This window comes from Oryctolagus cuniculus, chromosome 8 (genome assembly GCF_964237555.1).
Source record: "Oryctolagus cuniculus chromosome 8, mOryCun1.1, whole genome shotgun sequence".
NCBI lineage: Eukaryota > Metazoa > Chordata > Mammalia > Lagomorpha > Leporidae > Oryctolagus > Oryctolagus cuniculus.
The window spans coordinates 35881909-35900294 of record NC_091439.1 but is presented as its reverse complement, the minus strand read 5'-3'; the positions used below and the strand labels follow the sequence as shown (position 1 = coordinate 35900294).

General features: G+C 41.8%; 1 protein-coding gene and 1 long non-coding RNA gene across 15 annotated transcripts in view; one reads left to right on the top strand and one right to left on the bottom strand.

Annotated features, from left to right (window-relative positions):
• The window catches only part of JADE1 (jade family PHD finger 1), a 63143-nt gene extending 53351 nt beyond the window's left edge, over positions 1–9792 (top strand). For all 14 annotated transcript variants that reach the window (XM_051819883.2, XM_070047587.1, XM_017347570.3 and 11 more), the window contains 2 exons: positions 2591–2708; positions 5944–9792. In XM_051819883.2, coding sequence (XP_051675843.1) covers positions 2591–2708; positions 5944–6857 — 1032 coding nt within the window. In that variant the 3' untranslated portion in view covers positions 6858–9792. The remainder of the gene's footprint in view (positions 1–2590; positions 2709–5943) is intronic.
• Positions 1092–7841, bottom strand: LOC138843485 (uncharacterized). Its single transcript, XR_011378243.1, has 2 exons — positions 7704–7841; positions 1092–2420 (listed from the first exon to the last, which is right to left on the bottom strand). It is a non-coding gene; the product is annotated as an uncharacterized lncRNA (long non-coding RNA).
• Positions 9793–18386: the final 8594 nt, after the last annotated feature.

Here is an 18386-nt window from a genome sequence, read left to right as displayed (position 1 = left end):
GTGCAGCAAATGAGTATTTGTTCAGCTAGAGACATGCTACCCCTCCCTGTGCTCTTGGCAGGTGCTGAGGGATAGGCCAAGTCCTGGGTACAGTCCTGGTACTCACCACTCAGCGGAACGGTCACCTTTGAGAATCTGATGGCAGCTACAGTTGTCCCCTGAACAACAGGCATGCTAAGCTTTAGTGTTGCAAGCAGCGTTCAGGATCCAAGAAAACCCATTCCGTAGAGCAGTGGTTCTCAGGATGGAGGCCGTGACCGGCAGCAACATTTGCCTGGAAACTTAGTGGAAATGCAGAGTGTTGGCATCAGCATTCTGTTTGGGAACCACTGTTGAGGGGGAGTGTGAGTGAGGGTTTAACATGGTGTGAGGGTGCGCTGTGAGCTGTGCTTTCTTTGGGTAGGGGAACCTCATCCCTGGCAGTTGGGAGAAGCTGAAGTGGGGGGGGTGTGTTTGAGCAGTGTACAGGAAGGGTGTACTTGCAGGGTGGTAGATGGTCAGCCCGGCTCCAGGAAGAGAAAAAGTTGTTTTGTGCAAAAGGAGGGGGGTGTCAGGTTTAGGGTGCTCACTGTTCTGATCTGTGGTCAGCCAGCACTGGATTAGTCAGGAGATGCTGGATTTGTTCCTGGGCTTTTTAGGTTTATAGTTAGGTATTCCCCATCAGAGATCATGGGCAATAGAAATGAGACTTTTCCACTTAACAGCCACGGTGAGGCCTTCCTCTGGGGAAATTGTTGAAGCCACCCAAACTAACCTTGGATCATACACAAAGTTCAGCTTTTGTGGCCTCCCTGTGTCCCATGTTCATGGATAACCTCAGGTCAGTGAGGTGTATCTGCCAGACCTCTCACAGGACAGCCTCTCCACTCTTGGCATGTAATAGTTTGCAGTTCCTGTTTCCATAGTTCTGACCTCTTGTCTTTCTGTTTCCCAAACCAAACAGGACAAGTGTGTCAGCTGCCTCCACAGCCACACTGTTCAGTGTTTCTGAAAAGGGCTCCCACTTCCTGGCTTGCTGTGTATGGCTGCCAGAAAAGAAGGCACCTCAGCCAAGCCCAGTGACACCAACATGGAATTTACTGAGACAGAGATTTCCTTCTGAATTCTTTAATTAAAAAAAAATAACATTTTTAACAACGAATGTTAGTAATAGAAGGAATTGGTGTAGAAAATAACACAGGGGGTACTGACAGTGAACTGGTTAGGGTCAGGTGAAGCTTGATGTGGCATTTTCCTTCTTCGGGCCAGGAAGCAGTGCAGGATGCAAGTGGGAAAGCCAGCCCTGCCCGCCGTGGGCTTCTCTTAGCTCCCTGGTACACGAGGGCACTGGTTAGGCTGAGGGAAGCCTGAACACCTTGCAGAAGTGCCTGTACTTAAGCCAGTGTGTGAAGTTGAGGTTACGTGTGTGTGGCTTCTTGGTGTCCTCACTGTCACAGGAGAAAGGTTGGTAACCTTAGTAGCACTTCTCCTGTGGAAGATGAGCCGGCAGGAGGAAGCATTGCTCCCAAGGATAGTAGGGTAGGGCTTTTAGGAGAGGGTTTGCTATGGACAGTGGCAGCCCAGGGGGATACGCTGCTGCTGCGATGATTTCATGGTCTCCATCTTCCTGACACACAGTGGGATTGTGTCTCTTCCATGTCGTCTGGTGTGTCTTGACTTTGTGTTTTCAGGCCCATGGCACCTTGTTGGCTTTATCAATAGGAAAATCCCAGGACTGAAGGATGCTAATGGGGTTTAGTGACTGACTCTTTACACTCTGTTTTTGCATTGAGTGGTGGCAGGCAATTTTAATGGTGGGGACTGAATGTACGTGCTGATGACGGAGTACTGGTTAGTGACCATGTGCCAGCAATCTGAAGAAGGCATGTCAGATGCAAATGGAGCTGTTAGTACTTGGCTCTTTTTGATTGAAAGTGGCAGAGGAAGAGGGCAGTCAATAGCAGTTTCTCAAGTGGTGGTGCAGAGAGAGCACGCAGGAACTATGGGCAAAGCCAAGGAAGTTCAAGTTCCCTAGACGTTCAGACATCTCTGAGAGCCGGCTCTGGGCACGTCAGTGTTCAGTTTGCTTGGGTTCTTGTGACCTCTGGGCCTTCTGGTGGGCCCTGGGCAGAGCTCGCTTCTCTGATGGTCCTTGACCTGTGCTTAGTGAGTGCAAACTTCAGAAGATGCTCGGTAAAGGGCAGCAGAGGTGGCTTTGGGACTGCTGCAAAGCCATTGATGGTAGAGTTCATGGGATGAAGGTACTGATGATGGGCAGCAGAGTCCTCTGGCAAGAGGCAGCAGGCCACTGGCCCTCCCAGCTGGCCTGGGTGTGTTGCAGGCAGAGTGTTTTCTGAGGCTCTGTAGGGGTTCCTTCCAGTCTGATTCTTGGCTATGTCGTTGCCGCCCACTTTGAGGGTTATATGCGGTGTCCTTGTTACCTGCCCAAGAGGAGATGAGAGATTGGATACAATGCTTAAAGTACGCTTTCATTTCAAACGTCTGCTGAGACCCTAGTAAGACCAATTTCTTCCAGGTAAAGAAAATTAAGAGTACCGAAGCACTGTTATAATGTATTGCTTACTTAGAATCTTTATTCTCTACATTCTAGGTTCGGAACCTCACTTATATGGTGACCCGCAGGGAAAAGATTAAACGATCTGTGTGCAAAGTCCAGGAACAGATATTCAATCTTTACACTAAGCTCTTGGAGCAAGAAAGAGTTTCAGGTATGCACCAAGCCCTGTAGGTCAAAATATAGGGCAGGGGGTTGTACACCTTGACACTGTTAAGGGGGAAAAGAAAATCTCTTGCTTAATATTTAAAAACTATCCTGTAGAAGAACTTAAGAAGCATAGACTTTTATATGTAAGGAGTAATTGTAGGCGTTTGGGGCATCATGGTATGGGGGAGAGAGCTGTGAATTTTGCCTCAAGCATGGGTGGAATTCAATCTTCTCTAATCTTGACCAACACAAGTCCACTTTGTCCCCCAATTTCCTTATATAAATGGAAATAATATCTCAAGTTGGCTGTAGCAACTGTTGTGAGATTCAAATGAAGCTGACATGTTCTACAAAGCACTTGATAAGTATAGCATGGTGATAGCTAAACAGATTGGATGATTATCTAGCCTTTGGGTATACTTTGATAACCTGTAGGTAAGACTGTGCACTTAAGGCACAGGTTCATTACTTAGGTTATGTTGACAGAATTATGAGTATTTCTGAGACTGAGCACCAAGTCTTTATTTATTTTTCAGGCTCTGGGCTAGGCATACAAACAAACAAAGCAAAACCAAACAAGGAAAGGAAAACCGGGGAGCTTGCCTGCTCTGGAGAACCCATTAGTTTCTCAGAGATCAAGTGCACAGTTGGGCAAGTTGTGGAACCTCTCTGGGATTCCTTTGGTCTGTCAGAGACATGTGGTTTAGAATCTTGATGCTTAAATTGCCTCACAGGACGTGAACCCCTTCCCCCCAGATGGGTCTCAGTGAGAGCTGTGGAGCATGGGTAGGCAGGATCGTGGCATCCTGAGGTCTTAGGCTGACTTCAGTGGAGAGGAGAGAGGGAGGGTGGCTCTCCTGCCTTGGGGCTTGCGTGGGTAGAGTCACAGTGGATTGCTCACTCCCTTTTTCTGTGTTTGTGGCCTTTTGTCCTGGTACTTACACTATTATGAGACATGAAATAGTAAGGTGGTGTTAAAACCTTTCCATTGAAATACAAATTCTAGTTTATAACTAAACACGTATCTCTGAGTGTCTTGGTCAGCTGAACAGTAAGAGAAGGCCTAGAGAGTTTTGAACATTTTTGAAGTTTTCATTAACTTACTGATATCCTAGATATTTTCTTCCCAATATTAAATATTTTCCAAATGTATCAAGTGCATATCTTTAGCTGGAACTTGGGGTTTAGCTGTAGTAAATGTTTCTAAGAAGGGTGTCATATGTAAAAGCAGGTTGAGTCAGATTGTTTTAAACTTCATCTCATCATTATTCCTACTTGAATACAAATAAATGGGGTCTTTTTTTTTTTTTTTTTTTTTTTTTTTTTTTTTTTTTTTTTTGGTAAACCTTTTGTATCCTCATGTGAACAACCCACAAGGAAGGTTGGTGCAGACCACTCAGTCGCAGCCAGCAGATGCCAAGCTGATGTCGCCTGGATCATTAATGCGAGCTGTGTGTGGAGTCGCACCATTGGAGGTGTTTTCTGTGACTCTTGTTGCGTAATGAATGATTACCTAAAAAATAAGCTGGAAAGGGCATGTCTGTCTGATTTCACATGAATCATTTTTCATGGCTATTGAAGGCAGCTTTTTGCATTTCAAGACTGAGGTTTTTACTTGAGTGAGTTGAACGAGATTCTTAACAGCATTCGGAAGTGTTTTGTGTTAGAGGTGTAATGTAGATCTGCACTCAGAAGGAAAGAAAAATCTTGCCTTCATTGTGGGATAAGAAGCATACTACATGTGATTAGTTGCAAGGGACATGATCCTTCCCGTGAGATGCTACAGGGAAGGCGGTCGATACCCTTTGGGATGCCTGGTTTCTCCATTGCAGACTGTCCCTTCAGTTGTGTTCTTATTCATGCCTGAAGTCTGTCCCCGTCTTGGAAGGTAGAGGAGCCTAAGTGAAGGAGCAGGTGGTTGGGACTCACATGTGTTGTCAATCAGGATCCATGGCTTGAACTCTGTGTGTGATTCTGAGAGCGCGCTAGGGGCATTGTGCTGAGGTCTTCAGTGGGAACAGAGCTAATGGAAGCCCTGAGGCAGAGGCTCTTCTGAGACAAGAAAATGTTAGCCCTTCCTTACCTGTTTTCCATGGGAGATGATTCCGAAAAAGCAGCGTATTGGGTGTGGCAGGAGGTTGACTCTAATGATTGGTTCTTGAGAAAGCAGACATTTCCAAACCTGCAGATTGTGAAGGAACCCGCCCTTGTGATAATGGCAGTTCTGTATTGAGTCTCTACCTGTGTTCTCTTGTTTGCTTGCAGTGGCCTTGTCTGATGAGCAGCGAGTTCTTGAATGGGCTCCCGCCTCGCCTTGTTTTTTGGTGTTTCGTACTTTAGTATCAGAGAGAACACACGAGAGCTGCTCTGTGGATGCGCTTGAGGTTCTCGGTGCTTCTGATGCATTCTGGTGTGTCAGGAAGTCACCTGTGTGTTTGCAATGGGAGGTGATGATTCTTCAGTGAGTTGTGAGATGACTTCTGTGGATCATGACCAGCATTCGGAACCAGTGAAAAAGAACAGGAAATGTCAGCGTACTTTTCAGGAGATGTGGATTAGTAATAGTTCACGAAACGTGACCTTTGACTAGGTTCCACTGTGAGATTTAGATGAAGAATTTAACTTACCCTCAAGGTGGATGACAATTCAGACAAATCCTGTAAATTTGAGAACGTTATGTATCAACTTTTAGACATGTTTGCTCATTTTATGTATTTACACGTATTTATCCTCAAAATAACCCTGCCAGGGTGTAGACACTGGAGAAAGAAACTAAATGTAGTGGTCCTCCTCCCTGCCTTTTTGGTGCTGTCAGTTTCCCTGGGGAGAAGGGGTCCGGACACAGCAGCTGTGGCCCCTGGAGCAGTTGCTGCTTTGCACCTGGGGAGAGGGAGGAGAGGCAGCCGCTGCCCACCTGATGTGTTCTGCAGGGATTTCCCTTAGACGATCAGTTACTTTGTTTGAAGGAAAATGTATTCCTTGAAAACCTGAAAACTTAGGTGAGCCTCAGCTGTTTTAGAAAAACAAAGTTTCCTAATGCAGACTGAATGGAAAATTTCCAAGGCAGGTCATCAGCTTGAGATAGGATAAAAACTGAATTTTGACGGACTGGTGGCGGCATATTGAACTGCTGGGCGGGAAAGTTCGTATCAGTTGGTCTACCCAAAGGGTCTAGAGTTTAACTCCTTTGGATGCGCCTCTGTTGTAATTCTTCTGTATTTGTGCTTTTATATTCACAGGTGTGCCTTCTTCTTCCTGCGCCTCCTCCTCACTGGAAAACATGCTTTTGTTTAACAGTCCTTCTGTGGGGCCTGATGCTCCTAAGATAGAAGACTTGAAGTGGCATTCTGCGTTCTTCAGAAAACAAATGGGTACTTCCTTGGTTCACTCACTGAAAAAGCCCCACAAGCGAGATGCACTGCCCAACAGCACTGGGAGCGAAGGCAAAGCTGTGCTCAAGCAGCCAGACCCGTGTGGTAGGCGGGAGGGGATTGTGGTCCCGGAGAGCTTTTTGAGCTTTGAAAAGACCTTTGCAGAAGCACGTCTCATATCGTCAGCACAACAGAAAAATGGGGTAGTGACACCAGACCACGGGAAGAGAAGAGACAATCGTTTCCATTGTGATCTCATTAAAGGAGACTTAAAGGACAAACCTTTTAAACAGAGTCACAAGCCTCTCAGGTCCACAGACGTGTCCCAGAGGCATCTGGACAACACGAGAGCTGCCATTTCCGCTGGAGCAGGGCAGTCAGCACCCGGCATGAGGAAGGAGATGGTGCCCAAGTGCAATGGCTCCCTAATCAAAGTGAACTATAATCAGACTGCAGTCAAAGTGCCTACAACGCCTGCCAGCCCAGTGAAGAACTGGGGAGGATTCCGGATTCCAAAGAAGGGGGAGCGGCAACAGCAGGGAGAGGCCCACGAGGGGGCCTGCCACCAGCACTCAGACTACCCATACTTGGGCCTCGGCCGAGTTCCAGCCAAGGAAAGGGCAAAAAGCAAGTTAAAACCCGACAGTGAGAATGACGGGTATGTCCCCGATGTGGAAATGAGTGACTCAGAGAGTGAGGCATCAGAAAAGAAGTGTCTCCACGCCAGCAGCACCATCGGCAGGAGGACAGACATTATCCGGAGGAGCATCCTGGCCTCCTGAGGAGACAGGGATGGCCTGGGAGCCCGGCGAACTTGGCACTGGGTGTGCTGGGGGGAGCTCTGATGCAGGGGACAAGCAGAAACCTGGTACTCCTGAGCTACACAAACACATTGACTTGCAATTCAGATTGAATTTTTTTTTTTTTCCAGAGTCATTTAGAAATCATTGTTGTGAGAAGTTTGTGTTATTTGCAACTTGTTGAGGAAACAGAAGAGTAGATTGTAACCATAAGACACTGCTAAGAGGAGAACCTGAACTAAACACTAAAACAAGAATGAATTAAGTTTTTAAGAGAGCAAGGCTTCAGTAAGCCTCCTGAAGTTTCATTGCTCTCTGCATTCTTCCCAAAGCACAAACTCTTGGTAACCTGAATATACGGAATCAGATGTGGTTCTTGAGACACCCTTACGTACCATTTGTAGCCCGTAAAGCTTATTTGCTAGGACTGCGGTAGATCTTGAAATCGATTTGGCCCGCAAGGCTATTTTTTGTTGCATGATAGTATGCAGGCAGCAGCTCTGAAGCTTCACTAACACTGGGGAAACTCACGTGTAGACGCAGCAGCCAAGCAAGAGAATTTAAACGATGGTCATGGTTGGAATTGCTGAAGGGACAGGGTAGAGCTGCTGCGGCTCGGAGGGTTAGGGTGAATGTTGCAACGTCCTGCTGCCTGATGCGCCTGAGTGGGTTGTGGGTGCAGAACTGATGGAGTGTGAAGCTGTTAGGAGGGTTCTATCTCTGAGAAAGGGCAGTTAAGGTCCAGTTTCTACCAGTCCTCTTGACCTTCCTCCTCCCTAACTGTTGGCTCTTGGGCCAGCTTGGGATTTCCCTGGCCATTGCCAATACCTGGCCGTCTGGCTTCCAGCAGCACAATGGCTATTCAAGTTTAAGCGATGAACTTCGAGACTCTGGTTACTCATACTTCCCAGAGCCAGTCTCTAGTGTGTATGTTGGGGAATCCGGGCTTCCAACATGAACGGATTCCTTAAGAAAAAGGAAAACAAGAAAAGAAAAAAAAAAGAAAAAATAAAATAGGTTATATTTCAAAACAATAGAAAGGCAATAAGTTGCGATAAGCTCTTACCATTGACCAAGGTTATACAGGAATGAGATTGATGTGTACCCTTGAATAGTTTTCTGGAGTCAGAGTTCTAAACTCTAATTCGTAACTTGGACTTTCTAATTGCAAATGGCAATAAATAGTAAGTTATCAGCAATAATAAATTTAGCATTAAATTTGAGTACAATGTTGTTTTTTGCACTCAATGTAGTGCGTATGTATTAAGACAGTGGATAGCGTTAAGGTCCTGTTAATTTTCTTTGGAATTCAATGTAGTTGTGAATCAAACTTAACAGAAGGAAAGTTTAAATAGCATTATGAGCATTTGGAATGAGCCCGACTTCCCCTAAATTACCCCTTAGTTTGTTAATAGCAGTACCCAGATTCTTGATTCATTTTTACATCTGTTTCCATGTGGCAGGGACATTCTAATACCTAATGCATAAATGCTTTGAGTTCTGTAGTTAACTTTCAAGTCTTCCAGATGATCGTCAACAACAAAAAAGGCTTATTGAATTCCATCTTGCTATGCAAGTTTTACCAGATGATCAGATAACAGATCTGATGCATCCCCGTTGTATGTATGACATTCTCAAACCAAGTCTTAACTTTTGAGTACATTTTAGTAGCTAATTCAGGGGAGGTGAAAGAATGACCCAGGTTTTTAGATTGACTATTTTTGAGCTATGGGGCTCAGTTTGAAAGACTGCTGTCCAGATCAGCTTGTTGCTACAAATATTAGGAGGTTCTTATGAATCCAAGTTGTACATTCACTTGTAGCATAATTTAAAAATGAGATTTTTTTTTTTTTTTTGCATAAGAGCAAAAACCTTTTGCTGGATATAGGAGAAGGTTGGACTCTACAGTTATCTTTTGACTACAGTAACAGCTCTGGGTGAGAGTAGAATTTATAGAAGAATAATTTGTCAAGCCATAGAGAGAAAATCTAAATTAATCTAGTAAATGTATGACCTCTCACCATTTTAAGAGGTACCAGATTCATTTGCACTATTAGGAATGCTAGTTTTGTGCAAAAGTAATGCCTTACCTGTTTTTCCCCATGTTTAGGTTGAAAAGCTTTCAAATGTTCCAAGTTATGCTGAACCAAAAACAAAACAAAACAAAAACAAAAAAATAAAAAAGCCCACACAAAAACAAAACACACAAAAAATAAAAAGTCCACTTTTTATTCCTGCTTCAAAATGCAAATGGTATAGAGCACGGTTTCTCTGACAGTATAATGATAGCTTTGTAAGTTAGTTTCATGTCATGCTGGGAACTCTGTATGAGGTGGCCATAAGCAGCAACCAGCCAGCCTACCCACTTGCATTCTATTAGTACAGAACCATTGGCCTTTTTTTTCCTTTTCTTTTTTTTGTGTTAAGCTTTATCTTTCCTTGTGCATCCTGACCAAGAAATATCTTTGATTATGATCAAATGTATTATGTCAAAATGTAGGCTAGTTAAACTTTTGTAAAGTTGCCTGGAATGTCATTTGTTAGGTTATAAACACAAAATCTTAAATGAAGGGTTTTATGTGTTGTGTACAAATCTTAATTATTTTGAAATGGACAGACTTGTCATTACATTTGTAACCTTGTACAGAGGATTTTTCACTATGTGCCTAGCTTGGTGTCCATTCAGCTAAAGTTGAAATAAAAGGTGCATGAAGAGTAAAAAATCAGAAATTAAACAAAGTATATGTAGAGATGACTATTTTATATTACATGGCCCAATCCTGTATTTATTTCTACCCCCTTTTTGAAAGTATTTATAAAACTAGTTGAGGACAGCTGTATTTTTTTGTTGAACTATTTAGTAGAATTTGTGCCTTTTTGTCTGTATGTGAATAAATGCTGTACATTTTGCAATACATTTTTAACTGTCTTTTGAAATCTGCTTTTGGCTAAATAGTTAAAGGTGTATTATGATTTAGTAATCCTGAGTTGGTGCTTGTTTATTGTCCTGGAGTGTAGATCAGAAATGAGAACAGTAGGGAACAGATCAGAACTGTGCAAAAGCCCAGATTTATTGGTGCTTTCTGGCTCAACTCTGAGAGGAGACTGAAAAAGATAATGGTTTGATTTTAGTCTTCCCCATCTGGAGTTCCTTCCAGAATATGAGGGTACTTCAACAAGTTTGCAGAAAATGTGTATATGGAAAAACTAGGGATTATCAAGTCAAGTTTTTGCACCAAAATATACTTAAACATTTAATTTTATTTTCCCATTAACATTTTGAAGTACCTGGTAAAATTTGGATCAGAAAACATCTCACTGTTGAAGCTACATAGACTTCAGGGTTAGAGAGACCTTGGTTTGATGGCTGAACCACAGTTTACCAAGCCATGTGACCTTGGCCAAATCGCTTAACCTTTATGAACCTCATTTTCCCATCTGTAAAAAGAGGATAACAATTTAGTCTTAGTGTGTTGTGATACTGAAAGGAAGTTCATAGAGTGGCACGCAGTATGCCTTTAGTAAGTGATAGGTTATTAGGTGCAAGGTACTGACTGGCAACATAAACTGATGAGCCTTCTGAGGCAAGATGTTATTCCTGAGTGATGGGAAGGTTGCATTGATAAGGTGCTTTAAAAAACTGAGAGGTTTCATTAACTGCTTGCTTTGATCACAAAGCTCTGGGACACAAGGGCAAGAAGAGAGATTACCTGCATTCCACAAAGGTGACTTGTCCAAGATCACTGCATTAGGCATATGCAGAAATTTCTAGTTTTGAATTGTACTGCATGCAGAAATTAGCATATACTGAGATGCACCTTTCTTTCCTCTTTGGGTTGGAACAGCAAAACTGGTGTGGATTATTCTTTCTCATGCTGATTAAGCCGATTAGGAGCAACAACAGGGTAGCTTTTTGGCTCCAGTCTAATTTGTAATTTCTACAGAAATTTGGCTAGTCTTTTCTTGAAAACATGAGTTGTCTCTTTTGCTAAAGGCTTGTTTATTCTGTCTTGTTTCTCCTTGGTGACTGCTTACTTCCATGTTGCTTTCTCTGAGCAAGACCCGAGAGGGAAATAACTATGATTCTTCCTACAAGGTCTTAAAGTTGAATAACCACAATAGTTCCCTAGGGAAATTAAGTCCCCAGGAGCCAAAGGAAGGCCCTATCATTGGCAGTTCTGCAATCTGTGATGGGAAATGTGGCACTAGGGACTCATGGTTCATGTTTTCACCGGCATTGCTTAGAAAACAGTTTCTACCTTTGAAACATTAGCCATCTGCAACAAACTTTGCAATTAACTTCAAGGTTGAAGTCTCTAATCCTTGTATGATTCTGTTTTAATGCTAAGAACTGCATTAGATAATGTGTTCTAGTGGAGGCTGACAGTGAAGGGCTTTGATGGCCTGGTCATTGAAAAAGAGGACACAAGCAAATCTGTTGTCTGGTCCATTTCCTTGACATCAGCTCTTCTCTGTTGCTGGTTTGGTATGTCTGCAGTGTAGCTTTTCCTGGGTTCTAAAAGATGCTTATTGGGCACTTCCTTTTGGATGTACACAGGTACCTGAGATTTTGGAAATACTTTTTTCCCCCCTGTTAACAGTCATGGGAATTCCTTGTGAATCATCTCTTCAAGTCCCATAGCCAAATGGCAGTAACTGACCCAATATTCTTGGCTTCTCTAGGTCCCAGTGCCACTTGCCATATAGATCAGGTCTCTTCATTTCTCCCATAATTACTTTTAGCAGCAGCCTCTTGTCTGGTTTCCTGGACTCAAGTCTTGCTGAAATTAATCCCTCTCTCCAATTAGGTGTAACTTTGCCAACACTATCTCCATAGTGATAGATAGCAATTTTGTCATTCCAGCTAGGGAACTTGCTTTTGCAGATAATTACAAAGTGCTTATTAAATAGCAGGCACTGGTCTGTATTTTACGTATAATAATTTGTTTAGGCCTTATGATGTGAGCTAGGTGTTACTGTCTCCACAGTTTGCAGATGAGGAAATTGAGCACACAGAAATTAAAGGTCAGTAGGCGGTGGAGTTACTGTACACAAATTAAGCCAGTGTTGGGTTAGGCACACTAGACTTTTGCCTCAGAATATAAAAATAGTTCATATAAAGTAGTTAGTGTGTTTCTGAGTATACTGAAGACTCTAAGTATGAACTTTAGGTCAATGGATTCCTATAAAGTAAAGCTAATAATATATTAGGGGACTACAAAAAGTTAGATGAAAAATGGAACTGAAACATCTGATGAAAAAACTTTTTGAAATCCATGCATAGTTTAAGAACTTTTTCAAGACCCCTGTATTAGTTAGACTCTGAGGCTATCCTGATGGATAATAAGCAGCATAGTCTGCTTGTAGTCTTTTAGACCCTGCATTATTCTAGGGAGAATGGACTTAGTCATGTAACATTTATGTAACACACACAGGCATTCACACATGTAAGGGTAAGTTATATGCATTTATGATCAAAGAAAACTGCTGTCAAGAATTCAAACAACTCTGTATCTTGCCACTGCTTGGGAAGTTAATTATTTAAGTCACAGTTTCTTGATGAGCATGGAGTTAGGACTAAGCATTTTAAACTGAAGCAAGCAAACCCTCCAAATCAGTATTTTTGTGATATACAATACTTATAATAAGTCTGGTTATTTTTTATACAAAAATGAGCAAACCTAAATTAAGTAGCAAAGATAACAAAAGGAAAAAAATACCATGTACCGTCACCAATGTGTACCGCTAACTCTCACTACTGCTTGGCTTATATATGGCTGAATTTTTAAAATAGCATAACTATAGGGTAATGTGGTTATTTTATTCATTAATGTGGCTGATCGTTCCAATTTCAGGAGTATTACCAGTATGATACACCATCTTCATGAAGCAAATCTGGTGTCTCTTCCCCATGTAGCAGCTTCAAAGGGAGCTTTCTTTCCCTTTCTTACAGTTTGGCCTCTGCTCCAGTTTTACTGTAGAATTGAGTCTCTCTTTTTTATACCAAATTCTTATTTTGGCCTCAACTACTCACAATACTGTATCAACAACTTTACAGTTTAAAATTATAATTTAATATAATTTTTTTGCAGATTAAAAGTGGTAAAATTGTCATTACTCATTAAAGACATCTAGAAACCTTCAAAGAAGGTACTTTATTATTAGAACTTTGTGTTACCTATATTTTCCACTGGTTATCTGACTTATATTTAGGCTATGGCCATTTCTTTTCTAGGCCTGGAAAAATTAACAAATTCCACTAGGTTTGAAGGTACTTTGTTGTTGTTGTTGTTTAAAAATTTATTTATTTGAAAGGCAGAGTTACAGAGAGAGGTAGAGACAGAGAGAGAGAGAGAGAGAGAGCGAGCGCTTCCATCCACTCATTCACCCCCCAAATGGCCGCAATGGCTACAGCTGAGCCAATTGGAAGCCAGGAGCCAGGAGCATCTTCCAGGAATCCCTAGGACTTAGGCCATCCTCCACTGCTTTCTCAGGCACATTAGCAAGGAGCTGTATCAGAAGTGGAGCATATGTGACTCGAGCCAGTGCCCATATGGGATGCTGGCGCTGCAGACCAGGGCTTTAACCCCTGCCACACAGTGCAGGCCCTGGATAATACTCTTTTAAACTAAGTTTTCCAGGGGCTGGCATTGTGGCACAATGGGTTAAGACACTCGCATCCCAGCAGAGCATTAGTTTGAGTCTTGGGTGCTTCATTTCCCAGCCAGCTCCCTGCTAATGTGCTTGGGAAAGTAGTGGAAGATGGCTGAAATATATGTGAGACATAGCTGGAGTTCCAGGCTCCTGGATTTATTTATTTGAGAGGTAGAGTTACGGATGGAGAGTGGGAGAGACAGAGAAAAGTCTTCCATCTGCCGGTTCACTCTCCAAATGGCCACAATGGTCTGAGCTGAGCTGCTCTGAAGCCAGGAGCCAGGAGCCAGGAGCTTCCTCTAGGCCTCCCGTGCAGGTGCAGGGGCCCAAGTACCTGGGCCATCTTCTACTGCTTTCCCAGGTCACAGCAGAGAGCTGGATGGGAAGTGGAGCAGCCGGAACTCAAACTGGCACCCATATGGGATGCGGGTGCCACAGGCGGAGGTTTAGTCCAGTATACCACAATGCTGTCCCCTCTCTTGGTCTCTCTGAGACCTCTGCCTTTCAAATAAGTGAATACATCTTAAAAAAGTATATAAAGTTTTCTAAGTATACATATAATTTTACTGCCAAAAGGACTCTTTGAGTTAGGGTCAGAGTCAGGGCATAAAGGAAGCTAACAGCTCTGGTTTATTATAAGGCTGATGAATGAAACGATAGTGGTAACATTTTTCAAATCCTACTTTTATTTTCCATCAAGAACATTATTGATCCTTGAACTAAAAAGGAAAAAACAGGCAGTGGTAAGTGTTAGCTGTAAGTCTAGGATGTGTGAAGCACTTGTACAAGGGTATTTAGCTGTGTAAATGAGTTCAAGCCTCCTGATCCAGATGCATTTACATCCCAGGACACTCAGAACCCATCAAGGCTACTTCGGAATGACTATCATCAGCAAACGGGAGAGGTGCCAACAGTATGGATTCTGCAAACTAAAGATGCAATGTTGCTCAGAAGAAGGGATTCTAGCATTGAATAGGTCTGGTTTGAAACAGCTGAGCCACTTCCAGCTGTGTGACCCTGCACGGATCATTTCACTCTTACCATGCTTTTTCCTTTGAAAAGGAAATAATATCTGCCTACCAGGGTTCTTATACTGAGATAATAAATGCAAAATGCTAGCATAATGTCTAGCACATGATAGATGCTCAATAGACAGACATTTTAAATACACATTAGCATGCTTATCATTGATCCAGGGGAACAGTCTCCAATGGATTCTTTTGGTTTTTTACAGAAATATGATTATAACTTTTTCATTGTCTTTTATCCCTTAGAGTTTTTATAAAAGAAGATGCTAGTGTCATAGTTTTAATCATCATAGATCTAAATGGTAACAGTTTCCTTTATACATCATACTAAGTTCTGATGGCCTTTTCATTCTTTGAGAAAAGAACTGTGCAGCCACTGAAAGAAATATTGAGTGAAAATTTCCATGATGCCTTATCAAAGAATTAAATGATCTTAATAAACATTAAAAATGCAATGATTACTAAAATGCATGGATTTACTAAGAAGTCTAACATTTTTCTTCTTAAACAGGATTACTAGATTAGACCTGGGAAACATGACTAGTATGGTATAAATGTGCTAGGCGCGGGCTGGGTCTTTCCTAGTGTTCTTATGACAGGGTATAAGCAACAACATAGCTTGGATTAAAAACCAGTTGATAGAAGACAAATCTCTAGAAATTTTACGGTCAGGCCCAAGTACAAAAGAAGAAATTAGAAAACTAAAAACAAGTGTTGGAGATTTATGGGATACTAGCAAACAATCCAACACACAGGTCTTAGGAGTTCCTGACAGTGTGGAAAAAGAGAATGCATTAGGAGGCCTTTTTAGTGAAATAATCACAATTTCCCTAATTTGGAGAAAGAAAGGGACGTCCAAGTATAGGAAGCACATAGAACTCCTAATAGACGTGACCAGAAAAGATCCTCACCATGACACATTGTAGTCAAACAATCCACAGTAAAACATAAAGATTTTGAAATGTGCACAAGAGAAATGCCAGATTACTTTCAGAGGATCGCCAATTAGACTCACATCTGACTTCTCATCAGAAAACCTACAGGCTAGGGGACAATGGTGAGATGTATTCTAAGTCCTAAGAGAAAAAAACTGTCAATACAGAATACTATACCCTGCAAAGCTCTCATTTAGGAATGAAGGTGAAATAAAGGCCTTCCATAACAAACAGAAATTGAAAGAATTTGTCACTACTCGTTCAGCCTTACAAGAGATGCTTAAGGATGTGCTACACACAGAAACACAGAAACACGGTCATCACTACAAAAGAAGGTGAAGGCCAGCGCCGTAGCTTACTTGGCTAGTCCTCCGCCTGCATTGCTGGCACCCCGGGTTCTAGTCCTGGTTGGGGTGCTGGATTCTGTCCTGTTTGCTCCTCTTCCAGTCCAGCTCTCTGCTGTGGCCCGGGAAGGCAGTGGAGGATGGCCCAAGTGCTTGGGCCCTGCACCTGCATGGGAGACCAGGAGGAAGTACCTGGCTCCTGGCTTTGGATTGGCGCAGTGTGCCGGCCGCAGCAGCCATTTGGGGCGGGGGGTGAACCGACGGAAAAAAGGAAGACCTTTTTCTCTGTCTAACTGTCAGAAAAAAAAAAAAAAGACGGAAGGAAGGAAGGAGGTGAAGGCAGAAAATCTCCCAGTAAAAGTACAAAGGAAATCCAAAGTAAATAATAGGAATATTTATGGAAAAATGGCATGGCCAAGTTGTTACTTATCAATAGTCACCTTGAATGTAAATGGCCTCAACTTTCCAGTTAAATGATATAGACTGGCTGAATGGATTAAAAAACAAGAGCCATCTATTTGCTCTTTACTAGAAACACATCTCACCAACAAAGATACATGCAGACTGAAAGTCAAAGGATGGAAAAAGAAATTCCATGCTAACAGAAACAAAAAAAGAGCTGGTATAGCCATCCTAACATCATACTTTCACACAATAGAAATAGACTTTAACACAAAAACTGTTAGATGTAATGATTAACGGTTCAATTCAACAGGGAGATGTGACTATAATAAATGTATAAGTACCAATAACAGGGAACCTTGCTATTTAAAAGAAACGTTAATAATCTAAAGAGAGACATAGATTCCTATACAACATTAATGGGGAACTTCATTACCCCACTTTCAGCAATGGACAGATCAACCAGACGGAAAATCAGTAAGGAAACAATAGTTAATTGATGCTATAGTGTGAATGGACCTAACAGATATCTACAGAACTTTTTATCCTACAGTTGCAGAATACACATTCTTCTTACCAGTGCATGGAACTTTCTCTAGGATAAAGCACAGGCTAGGCCATAAAGCAAGTCTCAGAAAATAAAAATAAAAATTGAAATCATACCAATATATCTTCTCTGACCACAATGGAATGAAGCTGGAAATCAACAACTCTAGAATTTCTAGAGTCTCCAACACATGGAGACTGAACAACATGCTCCTGAATGAACAGTGGGTCATAGAAGAAATATAAAGAGAAATAAAAAAGCTGTTGAGGAACAGTTGTTTTCTCATAATATTTGTTGAGCTCTTTACTTAGTATATAGTTAATCTTCTGTATATAAAGTTAATGAAAATAGGTCTTGGTAAAAAATAAGAATGGGAATGGGAGAGGGACGAGGAAGAAGGGTGGGAGTACAGTTGGGAGGGCAGGTATGGTGGGAAGAAATCACTATGTTCTTAAAGTTGCAAATATGAAATGCATGAAGTTTGTATATCTTAAATAAAATGTTTCCTGGGGGGAAAAAAAAAAAACAACAAAAACCAGTTGAGTGACCATAGCTGACTGGTTCTGATTAGTTTAGGGAGTCTGTGGTTGGTTATGTTATAGAGACCGTACTCAGATCTGTCTGATCCTCCTCATCTTTTCAAAGATTTGCATGAAAATATGGCTAGCACTATTATTAAACCTATAGGTGGTATTCACTATAAGTCAAAAATTGCCTGGGGTACAAGAAATACAGAAGTAAAACAAAACAATTTTATACTGAGAGCTAACAAACTAAAGGGCAGAATTAAAAGTTAAAATGACCTCAGCAGGTTCCATTAATGTGATTGAATCAAATAGGGCTAAATGACTAGTCCTGCTTCTGAAGCAAGGATTTGACTTAGCAACAAAAGCTTTTAAAAAGACTTAGAATTTCAGCTGACAATATGCTGACCAATTATCTGTCAAACAATGTGACTGAACTTCAGAAAAAAAGAGGCTAGCATGACTTGAAGTTGTATTAATGGAAGTATAGACTCTAACAGTAATTACCATTTTTCCTCACCTTGAAAACTAATGAGAAATACTATATATGTATATGTAACTACTGTGACTCTCAATGCATGCTTTCCTGTGAGAACGTCAGAACACCTTGGAGTGGGGAAAAGGTTTTGAAAGGGTGCATGCTGTGAAGTCCTATCCAACCCTTGGAGATTCTCAGGAGTTGTCCTCCTCCTCCTCCCCCACACTTAGGCAACTACACTCCTTCTGTCCCGGTCCCTCTCAGTCATGATCTAAAACCAGGGAATTAATAATGTACACCTTGAATACAATTTTTTGTTTTGGCCGTAAGACTGATATATTTCTAAGTACACTTGCGTAAATTAGGTGCTCAAGAAAGAACAGATACAAATTGAACTAAATTTTAAGACTAACTGGTTAGCACAAGGACTAGAAAATAAATCCTCTGAGAAAATGATGTTTAAGTTCAGAAAGAACATGTAACTATTTTCAAAAGGCTAAAGAGCTGCCATGTGGAAGATGGCTTGGATTTACACTGTGGCAGAAGATAGGGAGACACATTTCAGTTTAATGTGAGGGAGAATTTTCTAATGGTCATAG